At 37.0% G+C, this 24,624-nt stretch overlaps 1 protein-coding gene across 7 annotated transcripts in view; it reads left to right on the forward strand.

Annotated features, from left to right (window-relative positions):
- The window catches only part of ZBTB44 (zinc finger and BTB domain containing 44), a 68,303-nt gene that overhangs the window by 35,632 nt on the left and 8,047 nt on the right, over positions 1 to 24,624 (forward strand). For 2 of the 7 annotated variants that reach the window (XM_046015340.1, XM_046015339.1), the window contains 4 exons: positions 1,816 to 2,889; positions 19,643 to 19,727; positions 21,072 to 21,235; positions 23,096 to 23,396. In XM_046015340.1, coding sequence (XP_045871296.1) covers positions 1,872 to 2,889; positions 19,643 to 19,727; positions 21,072 to 21,235; positions 23,096 to 23,396 — 1,568 coding nt within the window. In that variant the 5' untranslated portion in view covers positions 1,816 to 1,871. Of the gene's footprint in view, positions 1 to 1,815; positions 2,890 to 17,117; positions 17,295 to 19,642; positions 19,728 to 21,071; positions 21,236 to 23,095; positions 23,397 to 23,977; positions 24,087 to 24,624 lie in introns of those variants that run through there. The other 5 variants (XR_006819967.1, XR_006819968.1, XM_046015342.1 and 2 more) reach the window with 5 other exon arrangements.

The raw sequence follows: 24,624 nt of genomic DNA on the forward strand, positions 1-24,624 counted from the left end.
ACCCATATTCCTACTAGTGATTCCCTTGAATATGATGAAAGCTGTTGTACATAGATGCAGACATTCTGTTCAGTTTCAGGATTATGGCTCCCTTAGGAAATTCATGAATCTCAGGTTAAGACATCATGTTTTCTTGCTCCATGTGTGTGATGTGGATACAAACACTCTCACCACATTTTTCACCAAATATATAGTAATATCTACTACTGTTGAGTGTCCACTGTATGTCAGTAATTAGCATTCATTTAAGAACCAAATATTTTTCCAAGTCTATTAAAGATTCATCATCTTTAGCATCTTTTAAAATTGATAGCTGCATTTTTGAAGTATTTGAAATCTTTTTTATCTAGAGATAATTTTCAGAGTGACTTTGTTTTACGCTTATTTCAGTACTAACAATAAAAAAAGTTATTTATAACAGATAAAATAATTAATGTACATAGTTGTATTTTTTTTTTTTTACACTGGAGAAGTCTGTGATCTAAGAGTCAAAAGACCCAGATTATAGCTTTGGTTGTCATTTGTTAGTCATGTAACTTTTCTGAGCATTAACTTTCTTAAATCTTTATTAAAAGGTTTCCCTGACTTCACATAAGCCTCCCTGACTTCACATAGTGTAAAGAGAAGTTAGGGGAAAGTACTAAAAAACTGAAGCATTATTAGATGTGCTATATTAAAGCTATTTGAGAATGTCAGTTTTTTATATTTTTAGTAAATGTGAAATCTGATAAAGGTGAAATCTGTCTGATAAGGGTAAACTAACTTCTTTCTTTTTTTTTTTTTTTTTAAAGATTTTATTTATTTATTTGACAGACAGAGATCACAAGTAGGTGGAGAGGCAGGCAGAGAGAGGAAGGGAAGCAGGCTCCCTGCTGAGCAGAGAGCCCGATGTGGGGCTCGATCCCAGGACCCTGGGATCATGACCTGAGCCGAAGGCAGCGGCTTAATCCACTGAGCCACCCAGGCGCCCAACTAACTTCTTTCTTAAGGGAAAAATCCAATCAACTGATGGATTACTAACCATTTTTTTATATTATTTCCAGAAAGCTTGTTTCATTGTGTTAAGAACATAAACAATATCTCTGTCAAATAAATAAATAAAATCTTTAAAAAAAAAAAAAGAACATAAACAAAAATAACTGGTTTCATTTGTTGAGCATTCACAAAGTGCCAAGTACTGTGTTAAGCATTACTTAAGCATTGTTTCATTTACAGGTAACGGGTTGTTACAGGTAACAATCATGGAGGAATTGTTGAGGAAAGAATCCAGGCCCATCACATTCTAAATCTTGAAGTCTTAACCCCTTATATTTAACCACTTTATGTCCTAAAAGAGACAATATATAGCATTAAAGTTAAGAGGGGAGCTGTGGAGCAGCCTGTCTGGATTTGAACCTTGGGTCTGCCACTCAGTAACTTTCTGACTTTAGCAAAATAGTTAACCCTTTTCTGTTAATCAGGAATAATAATGTCCTCATTGGTAGGACAGTCAACTAAGTTATCAAATGTGAAGTTAGAACAGTGTTTGGCACATAGAGAGCACTCTAAATTATAAATATATAATTGTCTTATATACAAACTATTATTATTTAAAGCTATCCTGCTCATTAAAACATTAGCTCACAGGCTCCACTGGTAAGAGTTTGAGGGAATGGTAAGGAGAGTGTATTTTAATATATTCCCTTCCTTGAACTTTCTCACTACCATCCTTCAGCTTTGTTTATTTAGCACAGTGGCCACATGAAAAATAATGTAAATCACCTTCTATTTCGACCACTATACCACCAATTAATGCTTATTTTATGTATTTTTTAGGACATTTCTGATTCATTTGCATCCTTGAAGAGCATCTGTAGAAGAGGAAGGAAAAGATGGGTGTGAAAACATTTACTCATAGCTCCTCTTCCCACAGCCAGGAAATGCTTGGAAAGCTAAATATGCTGCGAAATGATGGACATTTTTGTGATATCACTATTCGTGTCCAGGACAAAATCTTCCGGGCACATAAGGTGGTACTAGCAGCTTGCAGTGATTTCTTTCGCACCAAACTTGTAGGCCAAGCAGAGGATGAGAACAAGAATGTGTTGGATTTGCATCATGTTACAGTGACTGGCTTTATACCCCTTTTAGAATATGCTTACACAGCCACTCTGTCAATTAACACAGAAAATATCATTGATGTTCTAGCTGCAGCCAGCTATATGCAAATGTTTAGTGTTGCTAGCACCTGCTCAGAGTTCATGAAATCAAGCATTTTATGGAATACACCCAATAGCCAACCAGAAAAGGGTCTAGATGCTGGACAAGAAAATAACTCTAACTGCAATTTTACTTCTCGAGATGGAAGTATCTCGCCGGTGTCTTCAGAGTGCAGTGTGGTAGAAAGAACCATTCCTGTCTGCCGAGAGTCCCGGAGAAAGCGCAAAAGCTACATTGTTATGTCTCCTGAAAGTCCTGTAAAGTGTAGCACACAAACAAGTTCTCCCCAGGTATTGAATTCTTCAGCTTCCTATTCAGAAAATAGAAATCAACCAGTTGACTCTTCTTTAGCTTTTCCCTGGACTTTTCCTTTTGGAATTGATCGAAGGATTCAGCCTGATAAGGTTAAGCAGGCAGAAAATACCAGGACTTTAGAATTACCTGGCCCATCTGAGACGGGGAGAAGAATGACTGATTATGTGACTTGTGAGAGCACAAAAACTACCTTGCCTTTGGGTACTGAAGAAGACGTCCGGGTCAAAGTAGAAAGGTTAAGTGATGAGGAGGTCCATGAGGAAGTGTCTCAGCCTGTCAGTGCATCTCAGAGTTCACTGAGTGATCAGCAGACAGTGCCAGGAAGTGAACAAGTCCAAGAAGACCTTCTGATTAGTCCACAGTCTTCCTCTATAGGTATAATGTCTTCTGTGTTTTTCATGGTATTATAAAGTCAACTTGAGCATTTTTTTTTTCAATTTGAGCATTTTTAAGTACCTTTTTTTAAGATAGAAGTTTTGTGCCGGATCCTGTAGGAATCATGAAAAAGAATAAAACATGGTAACTGGATTTTTTTAGATACTTATTAGTACTATTTTTTACAAGTTATGCCCTGAGAAAGAAAATAGCTGAACAGTTTCTGACAGGTCAAAGACAGATTGTGTTATATATGAATTGTGAATTATCTTCAATGCAGAATATACCGGTTTTTAAAAATCCAGTTAGTGTTTTATTCTTTGTCAAAATATTTGCTGAAACCTTACCCTGTGCCAAACATTGGGGATATATGATGAAAAAGACATCGTCCCTGCATCTGAGGGTTTAACAGTCTAATTGAGGAAGCAGAGGTGTAAATCAGGGATTAGTCCTAGGCTAGAGATATGAACAAAGTGTTAAGGGTCACAAAGGACAGAGCAAGTTAGCACTATATATTTGAACTGGATTTTCGTCAGTAAATATGAGTTTGCGCACGAGAGGAAATGACTTTTCTTTGAAAATGAAGGAGAGCCCAGAGATGTGGAAAACCATTGCAAGTTTGGGAAGCAGCAAATTCAGTTTAAAATGATGTGAATAAACCCTGGAAGCCTGCAAGTATTGGAAATAATGAGAGATAAGACAAAATGAGCAGTTGAGAGCATATCATAAACAATCTTAAACACTGGTTTCAGTTAGTATTACATTTAACTACATCTAACAGATCCCATCAAAGTGGCTTAGACAAAACGGGGCTTTATTTTTATCACATAAAATGTTCAGAAGTATAAAGTCCAGGACTGGTATGGTGGCTTTACAGTGTAATCAGTGTGGCCTATGTGCCTTCTATATTTATAATCCACCATCCTTAGTTTTTCAGCTTCATTGATAGGCTTATTACTTCATAGTTAAGAAATGGCTTGCTTCATCTTCAGCTTCATATTCTAGGAAGGGGCAGTGCTTATATCAAGAAAGCACAAACATTCCCAGATAGCCTTTAAAAAACTGCCAGATTATGTCATGTGATCTTTCCTAGCTGTAAGGGAATCTAAGAAGTTATGTCTATTGGTAGGATATAGAACTACCTCAAAATTGGAGGAGGATGGATACAATGTGCAACTAGCAGTGTTTGCCACAGCTAGGCCACATAAGCTTGAAAGTTATCCTTATGGTAATAAGGAGTCTACCTTAAAGGGAATAAAAATAAGACACTTACAGATATTTAAGAAAATTAATTTGGTAATAGTTTGCAGGGGAGTTCGTCTGGGCAGAGATAGTCTCAGAAACTAGTTACAGTGGAGTTGCTTTTGTATGAATGCAGATGCTTAGAGTAAAACTATAAAGGCATAAGAGACTTTATAAAGGAAGAATCATTACTACCTGATGATATTGAATATGTGGATGGAGGGAATGGAAGGGGTTAGAGAACTTTAGATGACTAGAAAAATAGTGATCACATGTTATTATATTCACTGGTTCAAAGTCATAATTTTTCATAAGAGCTATATATATCTTACTGTTAATCTTTTACAGTTACTTTTTCTTAATGGTAAAAAAATTGGTAAGGAGTCTATGAAATTCAGTTACTGTAATATGAAAATCAGTGGAAGAAGATGGGAACCTAGTTTTAAGAGTACTAGTCAGCAAGGTCAATTCTGTGTGAATTATGCTTGGGTGGTAACCAAGTAATGTCATGCTACAAAGCAGTTGAAAAAGCAAGATTGGTGAAATCAAGACTGAAGATTACCAGTTCAGGGCTTTTCTTTAGTATGGTAACTTTTTTTCTGTATTCTGACAGATTGAACCTCAATAGGAAAAAATATATATACGCTGAAACCAAAGGACTGATCCTTGAGAAATACCTATATTCAGGGAGAGAAGAACAACCAGTAAAGAATAAGAAGGAGGATTTCTCTATAAGATTGGAGAACCAGGAATGCCATATTAACTTTGTTGATTTCTTGAATTTTGACCCACTTTGTGTTGTCTCTACAAAGTGTACTTTCAGACTGGATGATACAAAACAATAGTTTATTCTTTCATTTTTCAGAAGGCCAGAAGTCTGAAATCAAGGTGTTGGCAGGGCCATGCTCCCTTAGGTTTTAGAAAACGGTTCTTTTCTTGCCTCTTCCTAGCTTCTGGCTGTTCCTCAACTTGTAGTTGATTTCTACCTTCATCTTCATGTGGCCTTCCTGTGTTTCTGCCTACTAAATCTCCCTTATCTTATAAGGACACTGGTCTTTAGATCAGGGCCTGCCCTCTGGATAACCTCATCTAACTTGATTACATCTGCAAAGACCATATTTCCAAATAGGGTCACATTCCTACATATCAGGGGTTAGGACTTGAATATAGCTTTTTGGGAGACATAGTTCTACCCACAGCACCAACTAAAGATCATAGTCCCGAATTTGGGTCAAGGTGGGTTTTTTTTCTTTTGTCTTTTTTTTTTTTTTAATTTTAATTCCAATGATGCAACATTCTGCACATTACTCAGTGCTCATCATGATAAGTGTACTCTTATCCTCCTCACCCATTTCAGTCACCTCCCCCACAGGGGAGGTTCTCAATATTTGAGTTCTCAGTTCTCTGTATTTGAGTCTGTTTTTTGGTTTTGCCTTGTTTTTCTTTATTTGTTTTGTTTTTTAAATCCCACGTATGGGTGAAATCATATAGTATTTGTCTTTCTCTGACTGATTTCACTTAGCATTATACCTTCTGGATCCATCCATGTTATTGCAAAGGCGGGATTTCATTTTTTATGGCTTAGCGGTATTCCTGTATGTATATGTGTGTGTGTGTACACACTGCATCTTTAAACACTCATCTATTGATGGACATGGGTCAGGATACTTTTGAAGAATTCCAGTGACCACACATTCAATAAAGTATTTAACGTTAGCTATTTGTTCATATGACCAAGTTTTTTTGTTAAATTACTAGTCTTTACTCCTCAAACACCTTCTAAATAATGAACTATTTAATGGATATTATTATTTTAATCATTTTATCTGAGAACTTAGAAACCAAATATTAATCTAACTCAATATCTTGCTAACTAGGCATGAGAAATAGTCTGATTTTAACCACTCTCAGGTGTATCTAATCAGTTGAGATTTGCCTTTCTCTCTTACTAACATGACTAAATAGAGAAGTTAGACTTAAATAGAATAAACCTACCAGTTATATAACTATGATTTACTTCCAATATATACTATCAGATGTAGATTCTGTTATAAAGCTGACATGTGAATAACTATGATAGGAATATCACAGAATCAGATAATCCAAAGGAGTTGTTTTCCTTGCCTTCATAGTAAATGTACTAATCACTCTCAATTAATCTATCTTTTTTTTTTTTTAATTTTTTTTTTCTTTTTTACAGATAGAGAGAGAGATTACAAGTAGGCAGAGCAGCAGCCAGAGAGGGGAGGAAGCAGGCTCCCTGCCAAGCAGAGAGCCCGATACGGGGCTCGATCCCAGGACCCTGAGATCATGACCTGAGCTGAAGGCAGAGGCTTAACCCACTGAGCCACCCAGGCGCCCCTCAATTAATCTATCTTAACTTCAACTCTGTACAACAAAACAAAGCTTTACAGTGCAAAATTCCTAGAGTATAGTAGGCACTCAAAAAATGTGGGCAGGAAAAAGGAAAAATATGTATGGTAACTTTTTTCTGTATTCTATAAGAATACTCATAAGAGTACTTAATTTTACTACTGATTTATTAAAGAAGATATCTAAAAGGTAGTTTGTCTTTCCTAGGGACTGAGAATATGATATTTAACACATTAAATTTTTTTTAAAGGGGCACCTGAGTGGCTCAGTGGGTTAAGCCTCTGCCTTCGGCTTAGGTCATGATCTCAGGGTCTTGGGATCCAGCCCCACATCGGCCTCTCTGCTCGGCAGGGAGTCTGCTTTCCTCTCTCTCTGCCTGCCTCTCTGCCTACTTGTGATCGCTGTCTGTCAAATAAAATCTTTAAAAAAAATTTTTTTTTTAAGATTTTTATTCATTTAAGTTGAGAGAAAGAGAGCTTGAGCAGGAAGGAGGGGCAGAGGCAGAGGGAGAAGCAGACTCCCCACTGAGCTGAGAGCCTGATGTGGGGCTCCATCCCAGGACCCTGAGATCATGACCTCAGCTGAAGGGAGACACTTAACTGACTGAGCTACCCAGGCGCCCATTATTACAAAATTCTAAAATAATAATTTGATAATCCATGAAGTTAACTCAGATAGGATTTTGCCTGTTCTTTTAAGTTCCTTTTATTGCCATTTGGCCCAACACGGGTGTTGTATAATCTGACAACCCCAGTTTAGGGCAAATAGAAGCAATAAATACAGCAAATTTAAAAGAAAAAAAGTATATTGGTTTTTGGTTGGGTCTTCATACTCAAAAAGATGGTCATCAATATCTGATATAGTTTTTTAAAAATATAAGTGAGATGGCTTTATTATTTGTCTTGAAGTATTCAGTTATCTTTAGGCACTTCACAAAGACTAAATAGCTCTAGATAATCAAGTTTCCTATGTTAAAGGAATTCAGTTTTTTCTAAACTTTAAAATCTGTCATCAAAAGTAAAGTGATTGTTACAGGAGTCAATTATATTAAGAGATAACTTGACAGTCTTCTCAGTAGCAGTAGTGAATAGATAATTGGCAACTAGAATAATGGTAGGATTACAACATTGATCATATGGAGAAGTAGTATAATGATTAAAAGTTCAGGGGTTGGAGTCAGATGTAGAATCAGCTTCCAGTTTTTGCCACATAATAGGTGTATGACTTTGAGGAAATCATTTAACCTCAATGAGTTCCTATAACTATTAGGTAAGGATACTAATACCTATCTATAAAGTATGTCAGTGCCCTCCAGCAAAAGACCACCAGGAACATAGCTGTACAGTTTGGGGTAGTAGTTTTAATGTCTGAAAATCCCTAACAGGTTACTGCAACACAGGGTAAGTTAATGTGCAGCAGGCACCTGTAAACCCTGTGATCACATTTAGAAGTAGTATCCTCATGGTTGGTGTTTGGCGAATATAAGTATCATTCAAAAACCGACAGGAGTGTCGGTTTTATGTCCCTTAAAATGGACAGATTCCTTGAGGAAACTATTAATCAGTTAAAACAGTTTCTGCAGAGGCTGAAGTGTCTCTGAAGAGAATAAGCTCAGACTGTCATTTTCAGGATGGCCTGTATTAATGTCTTTCTGATTGAATAGGCCTTGATGATAGGATTGTAATGACTTCAGCAGAAGCATTTTCATGATGTCAGATCAGGGAACATTTTTTTCTCAAGGCTCAGAGCTGAAATATAATATGATACAAGGGGCCATTAAAAGGGAAGCTACCTTCTGACATGTTTAAAGGAACAGTTATTAATTTTTTGTCAGCCAGATCAGATAGAGGATAATAGATTCATTGATCTGTTACATTCAAAATAGTCTTTATAGTCTGGAGAAAACCTACAAGAGTATTATTTTTCCTTAAGTGACAAAAGGAGATCTTAGGGAGTTGAAAACATGGGATATAGATGAGAGATCACATTATTTGTTTAACAAGATTAGTAGTGATAGTAGATAAGTAGTAAAGGGATAGAAAAGATTACTGAAGAATCAAAATTAATATGATTTTGTTATCTTGGGAGGGAGTTGTCTACTTTTAAAGTCAGTATCTTCTGAAGAATCCCTCAAAAAATGTGTTGTATATATTTTGAGTTGGGAAATGTGAATCTACTGAATAGCACCTTGAGATTTTACTGCTAAATCAGTTTTAATAATACCTGATCAGGGGTGCCTGGGTGGCTCAGTGGGTTAAGCCTCTGCCTTCGGCTCAGGTCATGGTCTCAGGGTCCTGGGCTCAAGCCCAACATTGGGCTCTCTGCTCAGCGGGGAGCCTGCTCCCCCCTCTTTGCCTGCCTCTCTGCCTGCTTGTGATCTGTCTCAAATAAGTAAAATCTTAAAAAAAAAAACAAAAACAAAAAAAACTGATCAATTCCTTTCTGGATGACAGTCAATGACAAATTTTCTCTGGTGGCATCTTTTCCAGAAGAACAAAAGTCCAGATTTTAAATCATTCAGAAGCTTTGGTGAATGTTTCCAAAATGCAGCTCATATCTGTTTGTGATAAGGCTGCAAATCTCTTGTATTCAGTTATATCATCTGGTAAAAAGTTAGAACCTAAGATTTAAACTAAAATTCCCACTTGTAAAAGGTGGCTTATTATCATCTCATAAGGAGTTAACTTGTGAGTCCTAAAGAGCATTTATCTCATTGCCATCAAGACTCTTGGCAGTACTTGGGGCTATGGAAGTATGAGGGGTTTTATATGTTTTGATGACTATTGTTTTAGAATTCCATATGTTGGGGTGTCTGGATCACTCAGTCAGTTAAGCATCAGCCTTCCGCTTGGGTCATGATCCCAGGATCCTATGATCGGGCCCTGCGTCAAGCTCCTTGCTTAGGGGGTAGCCTGCTTCTCCCTCTCTGCCTGCCTGAGGCTCCCCCTGCGTGTGCACTCTCTCTGTCAAATAAATAAATTAAATCTTTTTAAAAAGGTGGGAGGGATTCTATTTGTTCTCCTCTTTGGTTTGTTTTTTCAAATATAAAAATCATAATAAATGTGGTATTCTATTTTCTATTTTTTAACATTCCATTTGTAGTTTTGGTCCCTTTTTTTGATCTCTTGAGTCTCTCCTAATTTAGACAAGTGATTTTTTTAATTATTATTATTCAGGTATAATTGACATACAGTATTATATAATGATTTGATAGCTGCATGTATTACAAAGTGATGACAGCAGTAGGTTTAGTTAACATCTGTTACCACACATAGATTTTTTTCTCTCGTGATGAGACCTTTGAAGATATACTCGCTTAGCAATGTTCCGATATGCAGCACGATATTAACTATAGTCACCATACTATATTACATCCCCATAACTTAATTGTTTCATACTGGAACTTTGTACCTTTTGACTGCCTTTACCTGTTTTTCCCATCCTCCCAACCCCCTACTTCTGGCAGCCATCCTTCTGCTGTCCTGCTCTCTGTTATCTTTGAGCGTGGTTTGTTTAGATTCCAGGTAAAAGTGAGATCATACAGTATTTGTCTTTCTCTGATTTCACATAGCATAATGCCCTTAAAGTGCATCCATGTTGTTGGCAAATGGCAAGATTTCTTTTTTCTTTTCTTTTCTTAATGGCTACATAATTTATTCCCTTTATTTTTCTTGATGTTTGTGGATGATAAGGACAGTCTAAAGTCTCAGTGAAATAGAACATTTATGGAGTTCTTAGCAATAATATCAGTGAATGTGTGGTCCTATTACTGGAGAAATAAGTTGGGATTTCCCAAGTCAGTAATACAAATCTAGTAATTTTTCCCCATCATTATAGCATAGGTCTTTAGCATGAAAAAGCTTCAAACCACCCTAAAAATAACCAATAAACCAGATAAAATAACCAATAACCAATAAAAATAACCAATAACCAGAACAAACATTGCTCTTTTGGAGGTATTTAAGTATACTTCAGTGTTTGGTCCATATCCATGTCTTACCAAGGTTTGTTTGTTTGTTTTTTAGATTTTATTTATTTATTTGACAGAGATCACAAGTAGGCAGAGAGGCAGGCAGAGAGAGAGAGGAAGGGAAGCAGGCTCCCTGCTGAGCAGAGAGCCTGATGCGGGGCTCGATCCCAGGACCCTGAGATCATGACCTGAGCGGAGGGCAGAGGCTTTAACCCACTGAGCCACCCAGGCACCCCATGTCTTACCAAGGTTTTATCAGTGACAGCAAGGCCACACATCGGAAATACCCATGGCAGTGCCTTTTAAAATCCCCACTCTAGTGTTGCACAGTGTTGATGCATCTCAAGTGAACAATCTTGTTTATGTCAGGAGCTCTCCCCCAAAATGGTCATTTGCAGTTCCAAATTTTCATTGGTGAAATCAGTTTAGAGATAAGTGTATTAGCTAGTGTTACAGAGAGGAAACATGAAGGAAGCAGGTGTTTGGCCTGAAGAGGCGGCAGTTTTAGGTTGAGACAACTCGTGAGAAATGCAGTGGTCCAAAAGAATAATGTTTGTGTAACTTTTTATTTCAGGGCTCGGCTAAAGGCCAGTTGTCACTGATCAGGGACCAGACAATACCTGATTCTGAGCATGTGAAAGTAAGCAAAGCAGTTCTTGGGGATGCAGACTATATTGAGAAAGTCCTTAAACCTATTTTTTTTTTAAGATTTTTTATTTATTTATTTGACAGAGAGAGAGAGATCACAAGTAGGCAGAGAGGCAGGCAGAGAGAGGGGGAAGCAGGCTCCCTGCAAGCAGAGAGCCTGATATACGGCTTGATCCCAGGACCCTAAGACCATGACCTGAGCCAAAGGCAGAGGCTTAACTCACTGAGCCACCCAGGTGCCCCACCTTTTTCTTTTTTTAAACATCCTCATTGAAAAAAAAAATCTTCATTGAAATATAACTCAAATATATTGAGGTGCCTGGATGGCTCAGTGGGTTAAAGCCTCTGCGTTTGGCTCAGGTCATGGTCCCAGAGTCCAGGGATCGAGCCCCACATCGGGCTCTCTGCTTAGCAGGGAGCCTGCTTCCTCCTCTCTCTCTGCCTGCCTCTCTGCCTACTTGTGATCTTTGTGTGTCAAATAAATAAATAAAATCTTTAAAAAAAAAAAAAAAAAGAAAAGAAATATAACTCACATATAAAATATGGACTTTGGGAAGGGTATGTGAAATGGTGAGTGCTGGGAAGTGTGTAAGCCTGACTATTCACAGACCTGTACCCCTGGGGCAAATAATACATTATATGTTAATAAAAATAATTAATAAAAAAAGAAGAAATTAAAAAAAAAAATTCACCCATTTAAAGTGTATACTTTAGTGGTTGTTAGTATATTCACAAAGTTGTGCAACCATCCCCACAAAAGTTTATAACATTTTCAGCACCCTAAAAAGAAACCCTATACCTTTAGCTGTGAATCCCTCCTTGTCCCACCCAAACCCTAGGCAAACACAAATATACTCTCTATAGATTTGCCTGTTCTAAATATTTCAGGTAAGTAGGATTGTGCAATATGTGGTCTTTCCTGACTGGCTGCTGTCACTTTCTGTAGTATCTTCAAGGTTCATCTGTGGCATACCTTGTAGAGTTTTGAAAAGTTTTTGCCAATCAGAGATCTTCTGAACTCAGCCTCCAGGCCCAGTTCAGATAGATCAATTGGGCCTATCTCCATCCTCATTGTAATCTATTCCTCTTTAGACAGGAGTCAACACCCTAGACATACCTATCATAGGAGCGGGTCTTAGAAGGCTAGAAAACAGTCTGACCAAGAAACAGTGACAAATCTGAGTAGATAACCAAAATATTCCCAAAAGATTTTCTAGGAAAACAAAACAAACCCACCACTGAAGACCTTTACTATGAAATATTTTAGCTCAGTTCATAATGAACTTAACCTCCCAGCCAAGGGCAGGTTGCACCTCAAATGGGATTTTAGATGTACACTCTGTTAACAAGGTGCCCAGTGCAAGAGAACAAGAATTGGCGATTGAATCTTGATGGATGCTCCATTCTTGCCAGTGTCTGGTTGCCAGAGACTACAAGGAGCACAAATAAATTGAGCAAGCTGGGGTTTTATTGCTCATTTGCAGTATAGAAAATCACACACCCTGGGGTCTTTAGGGCTTCTCAGTAAGAGGGTGTTAGAAAGAGGATTTGGCTGGGGGTAAGTGATTTTAGGGAGGATTCACGGAAGTGATGGGGTCTGCTCAGGACTAGCGATATCAGTAAGCAGGGAAAACTATGATTGTGTATCCTTTTTTTTTTTTTTAAGTAATCTCTTCACCCAGTGTGAGGCTCAGACTCACAACCCCCAAGATCAAGAATCACATGCTCTTCCATCTGAGTCGACCAGCCACCCCTGTGATTGTGTATCTAGGAAATATATCAACAAATATATAGGATTGCAGAACCTATAGCAGCAGTAACTTTTATTAGCTAGAGAGGGGGATGTTTGGTATTTTTGAAATTGCACGATGACCTTGTTTTTGGCTGTCCTTAAACAAAATTATGTGTTTTGTCTCAGACCATTGTGACCTGGCCTGATGTTGTTATTCTGTGAGATTGTCTGTGTCCAACATAAAGCACCAGGGCCTAGCTGTGAACACCAAACACCAGGCCCACTCCTTAGTGTCTGTGTTCAGGCCAGTTCCTGGATGTTAGGGGCTGCTTTTCTTTCTCAAGTGTGAAATGACGTAATGTTTTAAAAACACATGGAAGAGTGGCTGGCACATGGTAAATGTTCAGTAGTGGATGGCCACTGAAGTTATTTTTCACCACCCAGAAGAGTTTTTGTGCCTTGGGTACTTAAATAATGGTTAGTGGCAGAAAACAGGAATCCCTTTGATGCTACAGAAGCTTTTATATACTACTAATTGATGGAAGAGAGTAGACTCTCTCTTGATAAGATACCCTTACCATATGAAGCTGATTGTCTCTATAAATCTGTTTACTGTTTCATAAGGTGAGAAGGTTCTGTTCAGAATTCTTGGGTTTCATTACCACTGCAAGCAGAATCCCTATAGTATAGAAAAGAAACTCCGTTTTCATAATTCAAGAAGCATCACTGTAACTCAAGGAAAGTAATGTTGTTTGTGTATCCTGCTCTTAAACTGGTTTAATTAAATTCCAATTCATATGATTACTTGTGTTATCGTTGCCAAAACCATCACCCCAGTAAAAAGTTTAAAAGATTTTCATCTATAGTTGCATAAGTGATGTAACACTATTTGTGTGGTATAATGTCCACCATACAGATAGAATTCTTAAAGTGTGCTTTTTAACTCTTAATTTAACTTGGAGTAGTTTTTATATTTAGCTTTTGGTGCATTAATAACCATGGGCGAGAGGAGAATGTTCTTTAAGAGGGGCCATCTGCTAGATGTATCTTAGACTCCATTTTAGTTCTTTTTTGACCAGCTTTTTAAGCAGACTCTTGACAGTGCTAGAATCCGTCCAAAGCAGAGTGGTTTTTACTTCCATCTCTCCAAGACTCGACCCCTGCCCCACCTAGAAGTAGTGTGGTCTGATTGTGAGAAGCAAATGTCAGATCAGTCTTCCTGACTTGCTATAGTCACACCTCTAGTCCTTTTTTGCAAGTCTTTGCCTATAAGCTTTAATATTGTCTGCACTCTGAATAGCTGCTGCTATAAAGAAGATTTTTGTGTGTCCATGGTGACCAGGTCCAAATACTGGGATTTTTCCAGTTTTTATCCTAGGACAGATTGAAATGTTAGTGTTTAGTTCCCTTTTCTTTAAGGAAAAAAGTGAGAATGGGGAAGGAAATGTTGACAAGTGAACAGTTCTTTCTTAAATTAGCAGTATCTGGTCCCCAATCTGTATTAAAAACAAATCAGAAGGATTGGGAATAAGTTGGGTAAGTAGATATGAGGAAAAGCACACACAGATTTTGACAGTAAGGGAAAGAAAAAATGAAAAGGCACACGGAAATGCTAAACACACACCAGTGAGAGTGAGGTTGGGTGTGGGAGAGAGGTGTGCAAGAAGAATATAGATGCAGTTGGGGATGAATGTAAATGCACATAGTCCTGTGTCCTTTCAAAAATCTCTATCAGTGTATTAGAACATAATATAGTAATTGGTGTCCTTGTGATGTTTGCCATGAGTCATCAAGAAACAATTATATTTAGTGTTCTTAAGAAGTCAAGGCAGAATGTCACAAATTTTCTAGCACAAATGACTTAATAAATTAAGTTTGGATGCCTATACAGCAATTAGGTTATTTTTTTTGGAAAGTTTTACTTAAGTGGAAAATGTATTCGTTTCTTAATAATGTCAGCTAATTCAAGTGTTCCAAAGGGAAAAACTGAAGTACTGGATTCTAAGTTTTCATCAGAAGGAAATTTCACACTAACTGTCCATTAACTGTCCAGATGATATTTATTAAATATCCACATGTATATGGTATTATTCAAACTGTTAGTTAGTTCATTTTAACTTTCATTAAAATATTGCAACCAAAAGCATGCTTGCTGTTACAGTGGACTACACAACTTGAGTTCAGATTTGTTCATTTGGTAAAGCACAGCTTATTTGCATACAATAAATACATTGGCAAATTTCAGTCTTTGATGAGAACAGGATAGGTTGTGCGGATCTTCCTCCCACTAAAAACAACATGGGGCTTTTTTTAGTATTTGAAAAATAGGGAACTGCCAAGTTAAACTTGGGGTAAGGAGAGCCCAACCCAGAGAGGTAAATAGTATATCAGAGCACTAAAACCAGTTGTTTCCTAAGACATTTGCCAGAACACAAAGGGGCTTTGGTTCACTAACTCAAGAGCAAGGCAAACAGAAGTTAAGGCTCAGAGCATGTGAAAGTTATGAAATCTTAGAGACCTTGCTCTACACTGAGTAGGGACCCCAAAGGACTTCCCCACTACAACCAAATCGGCTTCCCTTCCTCCAGACTCCACAGGACTGTAGAAATAGCTGCCTTGGTAGTGGTTAAAGTAGAAAATGGGAAGGAAAAGGAGTAAAAAAAAAAAACACATCTCTGAGAAGTTGTGGCCACTGACCAGCCCTCTTGCAGATTTAGATCCTGATCTAATATTACTTGCACAAGTGGGCCAGGGAATTTCAGTGAATTTGGTATAGGTAGTGGCCTCTGAGAACCTAGCAGAAGCAAACATAAAGCTTCTGTGGAAGAGGGCATATCCATCCTAAGCTAAGCAAATCATGTCTGTACATACCATTTTTAAGGGCAGTAACCGCTATGAAAAACAACAGGCCCACAAGGAAACAGCAGGGAGAGAACCAACAGGAAAACAAAAACAGGTAGCAGAAATAAATTGGTGCATAGTTTTCACACACAGATACAAAATGCATATGCTTACCAAGTTTAATGAAATAAACCTGAACAATAATTACAGACAACAGTATACTGTGAAAAGTTGTAGCAGATTTGGCGGGGGGTCGGGGAGATAGGTAGGTCTTCTAGAAAAGAAAAAGTAACCAAAAATAAAGAACCTATTAGCATTTTGACAGCAGATTAGATTTTGCATGAGAGAATTGGTGAATCAGAAGATAAAAGAAGTCACCTGTGGGATGCCTGGGTGACTCAGTTGGTTAAGTGTCTCCCTTTGGCTCAGGTAATGATCCCAGTGATCAAGTCCTACGTCAGGCTCCTTGCTCAACAGAAAGCCTGCTTCTGCCTCTGTCTGCTGCTCCCCCTGCTTGTGTGTATGCATGTTCTTTCTCTCTCTGACAAATAAATCTTTAAAAGAAAGGAAGAAGTCACCTGAATGCTGCCTAGAAAGAGACTGTATTGTATTAGGGTATCTCCAGAACATGGGATACATATATAGGTATGTATATAGCAGATTTCTTAGAATGGATTCACTCACGTGATTATGGAGGATAAGTCCCACAGTCTACCATCTACCAGCTGGAGGCCCTGGAAAGCCCATGATGTCATTCCAGTACAAATCTGAAGGTCTAAGAACTGGAGGGTTGATGGTATAAGTCTCAAGTCCAGAGGCCCAAGAACTCGTAGTTCTGGTGTCCAAGAACAGAAGATGGATATCCCAGCTCAAGCAAAGACAGAGCAAATTTGCCCTTCTACCTTTTCTATTCTGGCCTCAACAGATTGGATGAAACACCCACACACACTCGCCATCAACCCCATTGGTGAGGACAGTCTTCTTTACTCAGTCTGCTGATTCAAATGCTCGTATTTTCCAGAAATGTTCTTACAGACACACCAGTAATAATGTTTTACCAGGTGTCCTAGCATCCTTAGCCCAGTCAAGTTGATGCACAAAATTAACTGTCATAGGGACAGTGGTGGAAACTATTACGAAGAAGAGAATAAAGGTTATGGACAATACAAATGTAGGTTTCATGAAGCCCTAAGAAGAGAAGAGAAAATGGCTGAGAATTTTCTAGAATTGATGAAAAACACCAATCCATAGATTAGAGCCCAGCAAATCCCAAATAGAAATAATAAAAATACAAATGTAGGCACATTATAGAGAAAATTCAGAAAATAAGACATTACTTTCAGAAGAATGACTTCTGAAACCAGTGGAATAATATCCTCAGTGTGCTAAAAGAAAATTATAACTGTCAATTTTCATACACAGTGAAAATACCTCTCAAGAATGAAGGTGAAATAAAGATATTTTCAAAGAAAGAAAAAATAAGTTTATCATCACAAATCCTCACTAAAGAAAATTCTTAAGAATGGACTTCAGGCAAAGGCAAAGTGAGCACTGATGGAAAGTCTAATATACAAGAAGGAATGAAGAGCAAAGGAAAAGGTAAAATAAATGGGCAAATATTGGTAAACATTGCTGGCATAAAAGTAATGATATTTTGTGGGACTTTGTCAAAACGAAGTAAAATATCACAATAATTCATAAATTGCAGAATGAAAGTGTGTAGAAAAATGGAGTTAAACTGTTCTAAGATCCTTAATGTTCAAAAGTTTTAATTTCAGAATTTGGTAATTATGTGTCTGATTTCCAAAGTAACCAGTAAAAATAGGAAAGATTATATAATTTCCAAACTAAAAGAAGAGGGGAAATAGAATGATAATTATCGTTTATGTTTAACACACTCATTTTAAAATGTATAAAGAAATGCAGAGGGCCAAGAATAGCCAAGGAGTTCAGGAAGTAAATGAACAAGGTGAGAAGACTTACTCCCCTAGCTGATCAAAAAGCTCTGGTAACTGAAGATTGGCATGGATGTAAGTTCAGACAAGCAGATGGGACTAATGGAACCTGGAAACAGACCCATACACTTAGAAGCCTGCAGAACAGAGAAGAAAAGACAGACATTTCAGGCAACGTGTTTGATTATGAAATCATCTCCAGGTGGATTAAAGAAAAGACCTAAATGTCAAGGGCAAATGTTTCATAAGATTACCTGAGATGGGGAAGGATTTTTATTTTTTTAAGATTTTATTTTTAAGTAATCTCAGCACTCAACATGGGGTTCACAACCCTGAGATCAAGAGTCATATGTTCCACCGAATGAGCCAGCCAGGCACCCAAGGATTTTTAAAAACAAGAACAAAAAGATACAGCCATGAAGGAAAATACTTAAAAATTCAGTTAAATTAAAATTTAAATTTTTGGTCATCTAAAGATAAGCCATGGAAGAGAGAAAAATATTTGTAACATGTATCACTGAAATATGAAAAAACTCACAATAAAAAGCAGACAACTCGATAACAGGACTCGAACAGGCATTTCACAAAACGGGGGGTTCAGTAAATTAATGTGCTCAACCTCATTGGCAATAAGGAAATAAAACTCAAGCCATAGTGAAATATTGCTACATACCCACCAGATTGACAGAATTTTAAAAATTCAACATTACCAAGTTTTGCTAAGGAGGTAGAATGACAGAATTCTCATACATTGCAAGTAGTGATATAAATTTAGTACCATCACTTTGGAAGAGTTTGGCATTTTCTAATAAAGATACACACATCCAATGACCTAGCAATTTTTTTTTTAAGATTTTTAAATTTATTTATTTGAGAGAAACAGCACAAGTAGGAGGAGAAGGAGAAGCAGGCTGCCTGCTGAGCCAGGAGACCAATATGAGGCTTGATCCCAGGACCCCTGAGATCATGACCTGAGCTGAAGGCAGATGTTTAACCAACTGAGCCACCCAGGTGCCCCAATCCAGCAATTTCATTCCTAAGTATAGGTACCCTAAAAAAAATGCATATGTGCATTAAGTTAACACGTACAAGAATATTCACAGCAGCATTGTTCATGGTAGCCTGAAACTGTACATTAAGAGTGAAATGGCTAGATTATGACTATAAACAGTGTAAACTTTCACCTGTAATAGCATGGATTGGTCCACAGTATTGAAGGAAAGAAGACTTAAGTGTGCATTCAGTGTAATTCAATTTATATCAAGTTTGTAAGCAGTAATACTAAACTGTACTGTTGTTGGTGAGGGCGGCCAATTTTCTGTAAAGGGCATGGTAGTATTTTAGACTTAGCTGCCATGTGGTCTCTGTCGCAACTGCAATGATTCTGCTGTGCCACTGGTGTAAAAGCAGCCCTAGATGGTTCATGGCTGTGTTCCAGCAAGAGCCAACCCATAGTTTATAAGTACACATGTTGGAAATAAATTACTTTTAAAAGGAAGAGGGACAAGGAAAAAGGGAAGGAAATGATGACCATGAAAGATAGAAAAGTGGTTACTTCTTGGAAGGAGGGGTTTGTGATCAAGGCAGGGTAAATGGGGACTTACAGGATGCTGGCAGTATTTTAGTGAGACTCATATGAAGGTTGCACAGAAACATACTCACTTTATAGCTGTCTCTTGAATTCTATGTAAAAGCTCTATGTGTATGTCACAATAAAGTCTTCAAAAGTAAAAATAGTGCTTCCTTACATGATTTAGTTTTATGCAAATATTTTTTAGTTTACATTTGAATTTGCTTATTTCTGAAATTTATTATTTATTGCTAAAAGAATTTAAGTAGTAATATAAGGCTGTTATCTTACATATGATTTCTGTTAAAGATTTCTTTATGTTCTGTGTTTTAGGGACTTGGTGATATGGATTGCAGTTAATATCTTGGCTCATTTATACTACAGTATTGACAGCTGTCCTCTTTTTGTCCTTCTGTTCACAGGCTCAGTAGATGAAGGTGTCACTGAAGGGTTACCTACACTTCAAAGCACTTCTAGCACTAATGCTCATGCAGACGATGATGATCGGTTAGTACTGACATAGTATGTTGTTTTCTTATAAAGGGGTGTGTTTGCAACTGTAAATCCAAACATTTTAACTATATAATTTAATTACGTTAGAAGTTTATTGGTACCTCATTTTGTTTTTTCAGAGTAAAGAGGTCATTACATCATGAATTAGACCACCTATACACGGTTTTTTGGCGTTTAAAACAGTCCAGGCCCATTACTTTTAAATAGTATCTGTATCAGGGATTGGTGAACTGTGAACCACAGGCCATTTCCAGTTCACCACCTTAATTTGTAAATCAAGTGTTCCAATAAAGCCACGCTCATTTGTTTATTGTCTGTGAATGCTCAGGTTGAGTGGCTGAAACAGAGATCATGTGATGTGCAAAGCCAAAAATATTTATTGTTTAACTTACTACAGAGAACGATTGCCAAATGCTCCTCTACATACCCATAATCCACAAGTCATTATCTTCAAACTGTCCCTCCCTTCGTATTTCCACATAGATGTATAAGGGGCTTTCAGACTTAACATGCCCAAGACCTCTAACTCCCCACCTAAATCCCGGTCATCATCTACCTATCTTCTTTTTTTTTTTTTTTTTTTTAAAGATTTTATTTATTTATTTGACAGAGAGAGATCACAAGTAGGCAGAGAGGCAGGCAGAGAGAGTGAGAGGGAAGCAGGCTCCCTGCCGAGCAGAGAGCCCGATGTGGGACTCGATCCCAGGACCCTGAGATCATGACCTGAGCCGAAGGCAGCGGCTCAAACCACTGAGCCACCCAGGCGCCCCATCATCTACCTATCTTCTAAACAGCATTGTCATTAGTTAAATGTACAAAAGCACAGCACTGAGAAATATTAGGAACTATTTGGCATATGGTGTATTTGGGGAATATGAGAAAAAATGAGGCTGGAAGAGTACACAGAATCCAGATCGTAAGGAGTCTCCTATGCCTCACAAAGGGTTTAGACTTTGAAGGTAGCAGTGAGCCATTGCAGGATTTTAAAGAGGGGGCTGATTTAATCAGATCACTGTGAAGCGGAAGGATAGATGGGAGGGGGTTTGGGGGCCTAAAGAGAGGGAGTGTATTGATGAAGACCTAAATTAAAGCAATATTAGGAAGGAAAGGATTAGAGAGATTAAGGGTACCTGAGGTAAAATCATTTATATGTTACTTAAGATGCTGGACATTCTGGACAATAACATTGTTTTTCATATTGCTGTAAATGAAACTTTTAATGTAACAGTTAAACTCTCAAAAAGTCATTTTTTCTTCTGTTCATTTTAAAGTTGTACAAAAATGTTTATTCAACTTAAAAATCAGAATCTGGTTGCCTTCTTTGGTCTGTTTTTTTAGATTGGAAAATGTTCAGTATCCCTACCAACTCTACATTGCTCCTTCTACCAGCAGTACAGAACGACCAAGTCCAAATGGTCCAGATAGACCTTTTCAGTGTCCAACTTGTGGGGTACGATTCACCCGTATTCAGAACTTAAAACAGCACATGCTCATCCACTCAGGTAATGTCACCTTCCCTATTGTTGCATAAATGAGTACTTGAAACATATTTAGAAATCCCAGTTAAAAATAGAAAACAGGTGTTTTTGAGTTTAAAAAATATGTGTCTAAGACATTGGGGAGGTATGTGCTATGGTGAGTGCTCTGAATTATGTAAGACTGATGAATCATAGACCTGTATCCCTGAAACAAATACTACATTCTATGTTAATAAAAAATATATATATATGTCTCCGAGAAGTCAGATAAGCCTTACTTATTCTTTTGCTTAAATGGTACAGTATCAGAAAGCTGTTTGCTTAGCACATTTGCCATAGGCATAAGTATTTAGATTAAAACTTGAAGTGCTATGTGTGTATAATACATAAATAAAAGGTATTGAATATATTAGTTGTGTGTATATGTACAATAGAGAATCACAAATACAGATGGTAGAGCAAATGAAATTAAAAGGGTATTTATTGGGGCACCTGGGTGGCTCAGTGGTAACGTTAAGCCTCTGCCTTCAGCTCAGGTCATAATCTCAGAGTTTTGGGAATCTTTGCTCAGCAGGGAACCTGCTTCCTCTCTCTCTCTCTCTCTGCCTGTCTCTCTGCATACTTGTGATCTCTTTCTCTGTGTCAAATAAATAAATAAAATCTTTTTTTTTTAAAGGGTATTTATTGATGTTCTTTGTACTTCTCTTTAAGGTTGGAATTATTTCCAAATAAGTACTTTTTTTAATCTAATAACAGTAATTTCAGTTCTGCAATCCTAAATTTCTCTGTACCCTGATTAATCAGCTTTGTATTATTTATTAGTATAAAAGAGATTTTTAATAAATGACGTGTAAAACAGATTTGAAATTTAGTTTAGTGATCACATAAAGGCAACAAAATTCTTGTGGGTAAAACACTGACCTCTGATAGAGTAAGAAATCTTTGCTACTCTTTTCACCTGTGTTTTTATCTTACTTTCCTGTGCCCTGGCTAGGTCTAATAGTCCTTGAGCTAACATCAATTTCCTATGACTATTAAATCAACAGATTGTATTTTGAAGGTCTTTAAAATTTTTGCCAAAACTGTGTTAATTGGAAGAGACAATTAATATACTTTATAATTCACATATTAGTTTCTATATATTTTTCTGTCACTTTACATTAAAGGCCCAGAAACCCAATTTGCCAAGTGATAGTTCTACCATCATTATTAATTATGTTCAGAGATGTTAGAATTTTCCTTTTTTCTTCTCATTTCTCTCCCAGGTAGGGAATGAAAAGTAGGTCCTTTTTCCGTCTTTTCAGTATAAACTATACTACTTTAATGAAATTGAAATAACAATGTTTTATGGAGATTTTAATTCTGTTTAAATACTGTGATTAAATTATGTTTTGAAGTCTATAAAATAGATGATTTAGAAGAATATTCAGGGGCACCTGGGTGGCTCAGTGGGTTAAGCTTCTGCCTTCTGCTCGGGTCATGGTCTCAGGGTCCTGGGATCGAGCCCCACATCCGGCTTTCTGCTCATGGGGAGCCTGCTTCTCCCTATCTGTCTCTGCCTGCCTTTCTGCGTACTGGTGATCTCTGTCTGTCAAATAAATAAATAAAATCTTTAAAAAAAAAAAAAAATCAAGTTCAGTGTAAACAAGTTTACCTCTCCCTCTAATGCCTATCTCTCTTTCTTTCTTTCTTTCCTTCTAAGTACTGTGACTTCAAATGTTCTTCACCTTTTCTGAGATGTTGAATTGGAATCCATTTTTGCTGGTGATTTTGTCTTTTTAAATTACCTGTTGCTACAAAATTATAATTCAGAAATTTGTGAGGTTTGTGACCTTTCATTTTATTTTGTTTTTAGATAATATTTTGTTTTGCTTGATTTTGTAGGAATTAAACCATTTCAGTGTGACCGCTGTGGGAAAAAGTTCACCAGGGCTTACTCGCTAAAGATGCATCGCCTAAAGCATGAAGGTAAACGCTGTTTCCGGTGCCAGATATGTAGTGCCACTTTCACTTCCTTCGGGGAATATAAACACCACATGAGGGTTTCCCGGCACATTATCCGCAAGCCTCGGATTTACGAGTGCAAAACATGTGGCGCCATGTTCACCAACTCTGGAAATTTAATCGTGCACCTGAGGAGTCTGAACCATGAAGCGTCAGAGCTAGCAAACTACTTCCAGAGCAGGTGAGGTGCACAACAAAAACGAACCAGGAAAACTGCTGACTAAACTCTCTTTTCCTGCTTTTAGGGCAGCCTGCTGTGTTTTTTTATCAGGTTGCCAGCTAATCAGTCACATTCCTTTAAATTCCCACTGTCCATACTCTGATCTCATGATCTGATAAAATTTTGCTGAATCTTCTAAGTTTATACAATTACAAATATTTTTCTAGTTGGTATTGGAAATTTTTCCCTACAGAAGTAGATTGCTTACCTCTTGTTTTGTCTTTTTGTTTTGTTTTTTGTGTTTTTGTTTTTTCAATAACATAAGGTTAAAGTAATATGGACCTTACTGGAAAATTTACCATGTCGGATGATCTTAGTGATACTGGATTACTTCAGACTCTTTGGATGTCAGTAAAATTTTTAACCACTTCTCATTTTTAAAAATTCTATATAAAGGAACATATATTTACCAATAAAGAAAGAAACTACAATAGCAACTATGATGGATATGATTCTTTAGATCAAATTTTCTTTTTCAATTTAGAGCTCCGTGCTTTTAATATTAATAATTTATTATAATAGAATTCCTTTCTGATTTATAGAGTATCCAAGGAAATCAGGTTCTAGTTCTGGCTCTACCACTAACTGCTGTTATGATTGAACGTGTCACTTTACAAATGAAGAAGCTTGAAACATAGAGAAAGATAAAATGTAAGCTTTAAAGATGATTTCTAAGGTCTCTAGATATAAAATTCTGTCATTTTTAAAAATATTTTATCATAAATACACATCTGTAGGAATCCTTTGTTTTTTATCAAATGAAATCTTCCTAAACCTTTACATTTTAAATCATCTTTATTTTTTAAATCTTGCTTTTCAGTAAATTCTAAATTATTGCTACATAAATTCTGTTTTTTTCACCAAACCCGACATTCATGTTGTTTAATCATGTCTGAATGTCTGGTTGTCCTATCACTAAACCTAAATTCTACATGTCATTTCAAACATTGTTTGTTCAGAACTAAAATAGTGTCTCAGTTAACCACTCCTATTGCCTATATCTTCCCTATACAGAGCCCTCTACTGTCCATTCCTCTATTTAACACCTGAAGACTTTAGAAAATAGAACATAGGACATTTTAAATTGTTTTGCAGATGAACAGATTTTAATTTTTTATTAACACTGGACAATCAAATTCTAAAATAACCTTAAATGTATTAGTTATTGACATTCCTAGTAGAATGAACT

This window comes from Meles meles, chromosome 8 (assembly GCF_922984935.1).
Source record: "Meles meles chromosome 8, mMelMel3.1 paternal haplotype, whole genome shotgun sequence".
NCBI lineage: Eukaryota > Metazoa > Chordata > Mammalia > Carnivora > Mustelidae > Meles > Meles meles.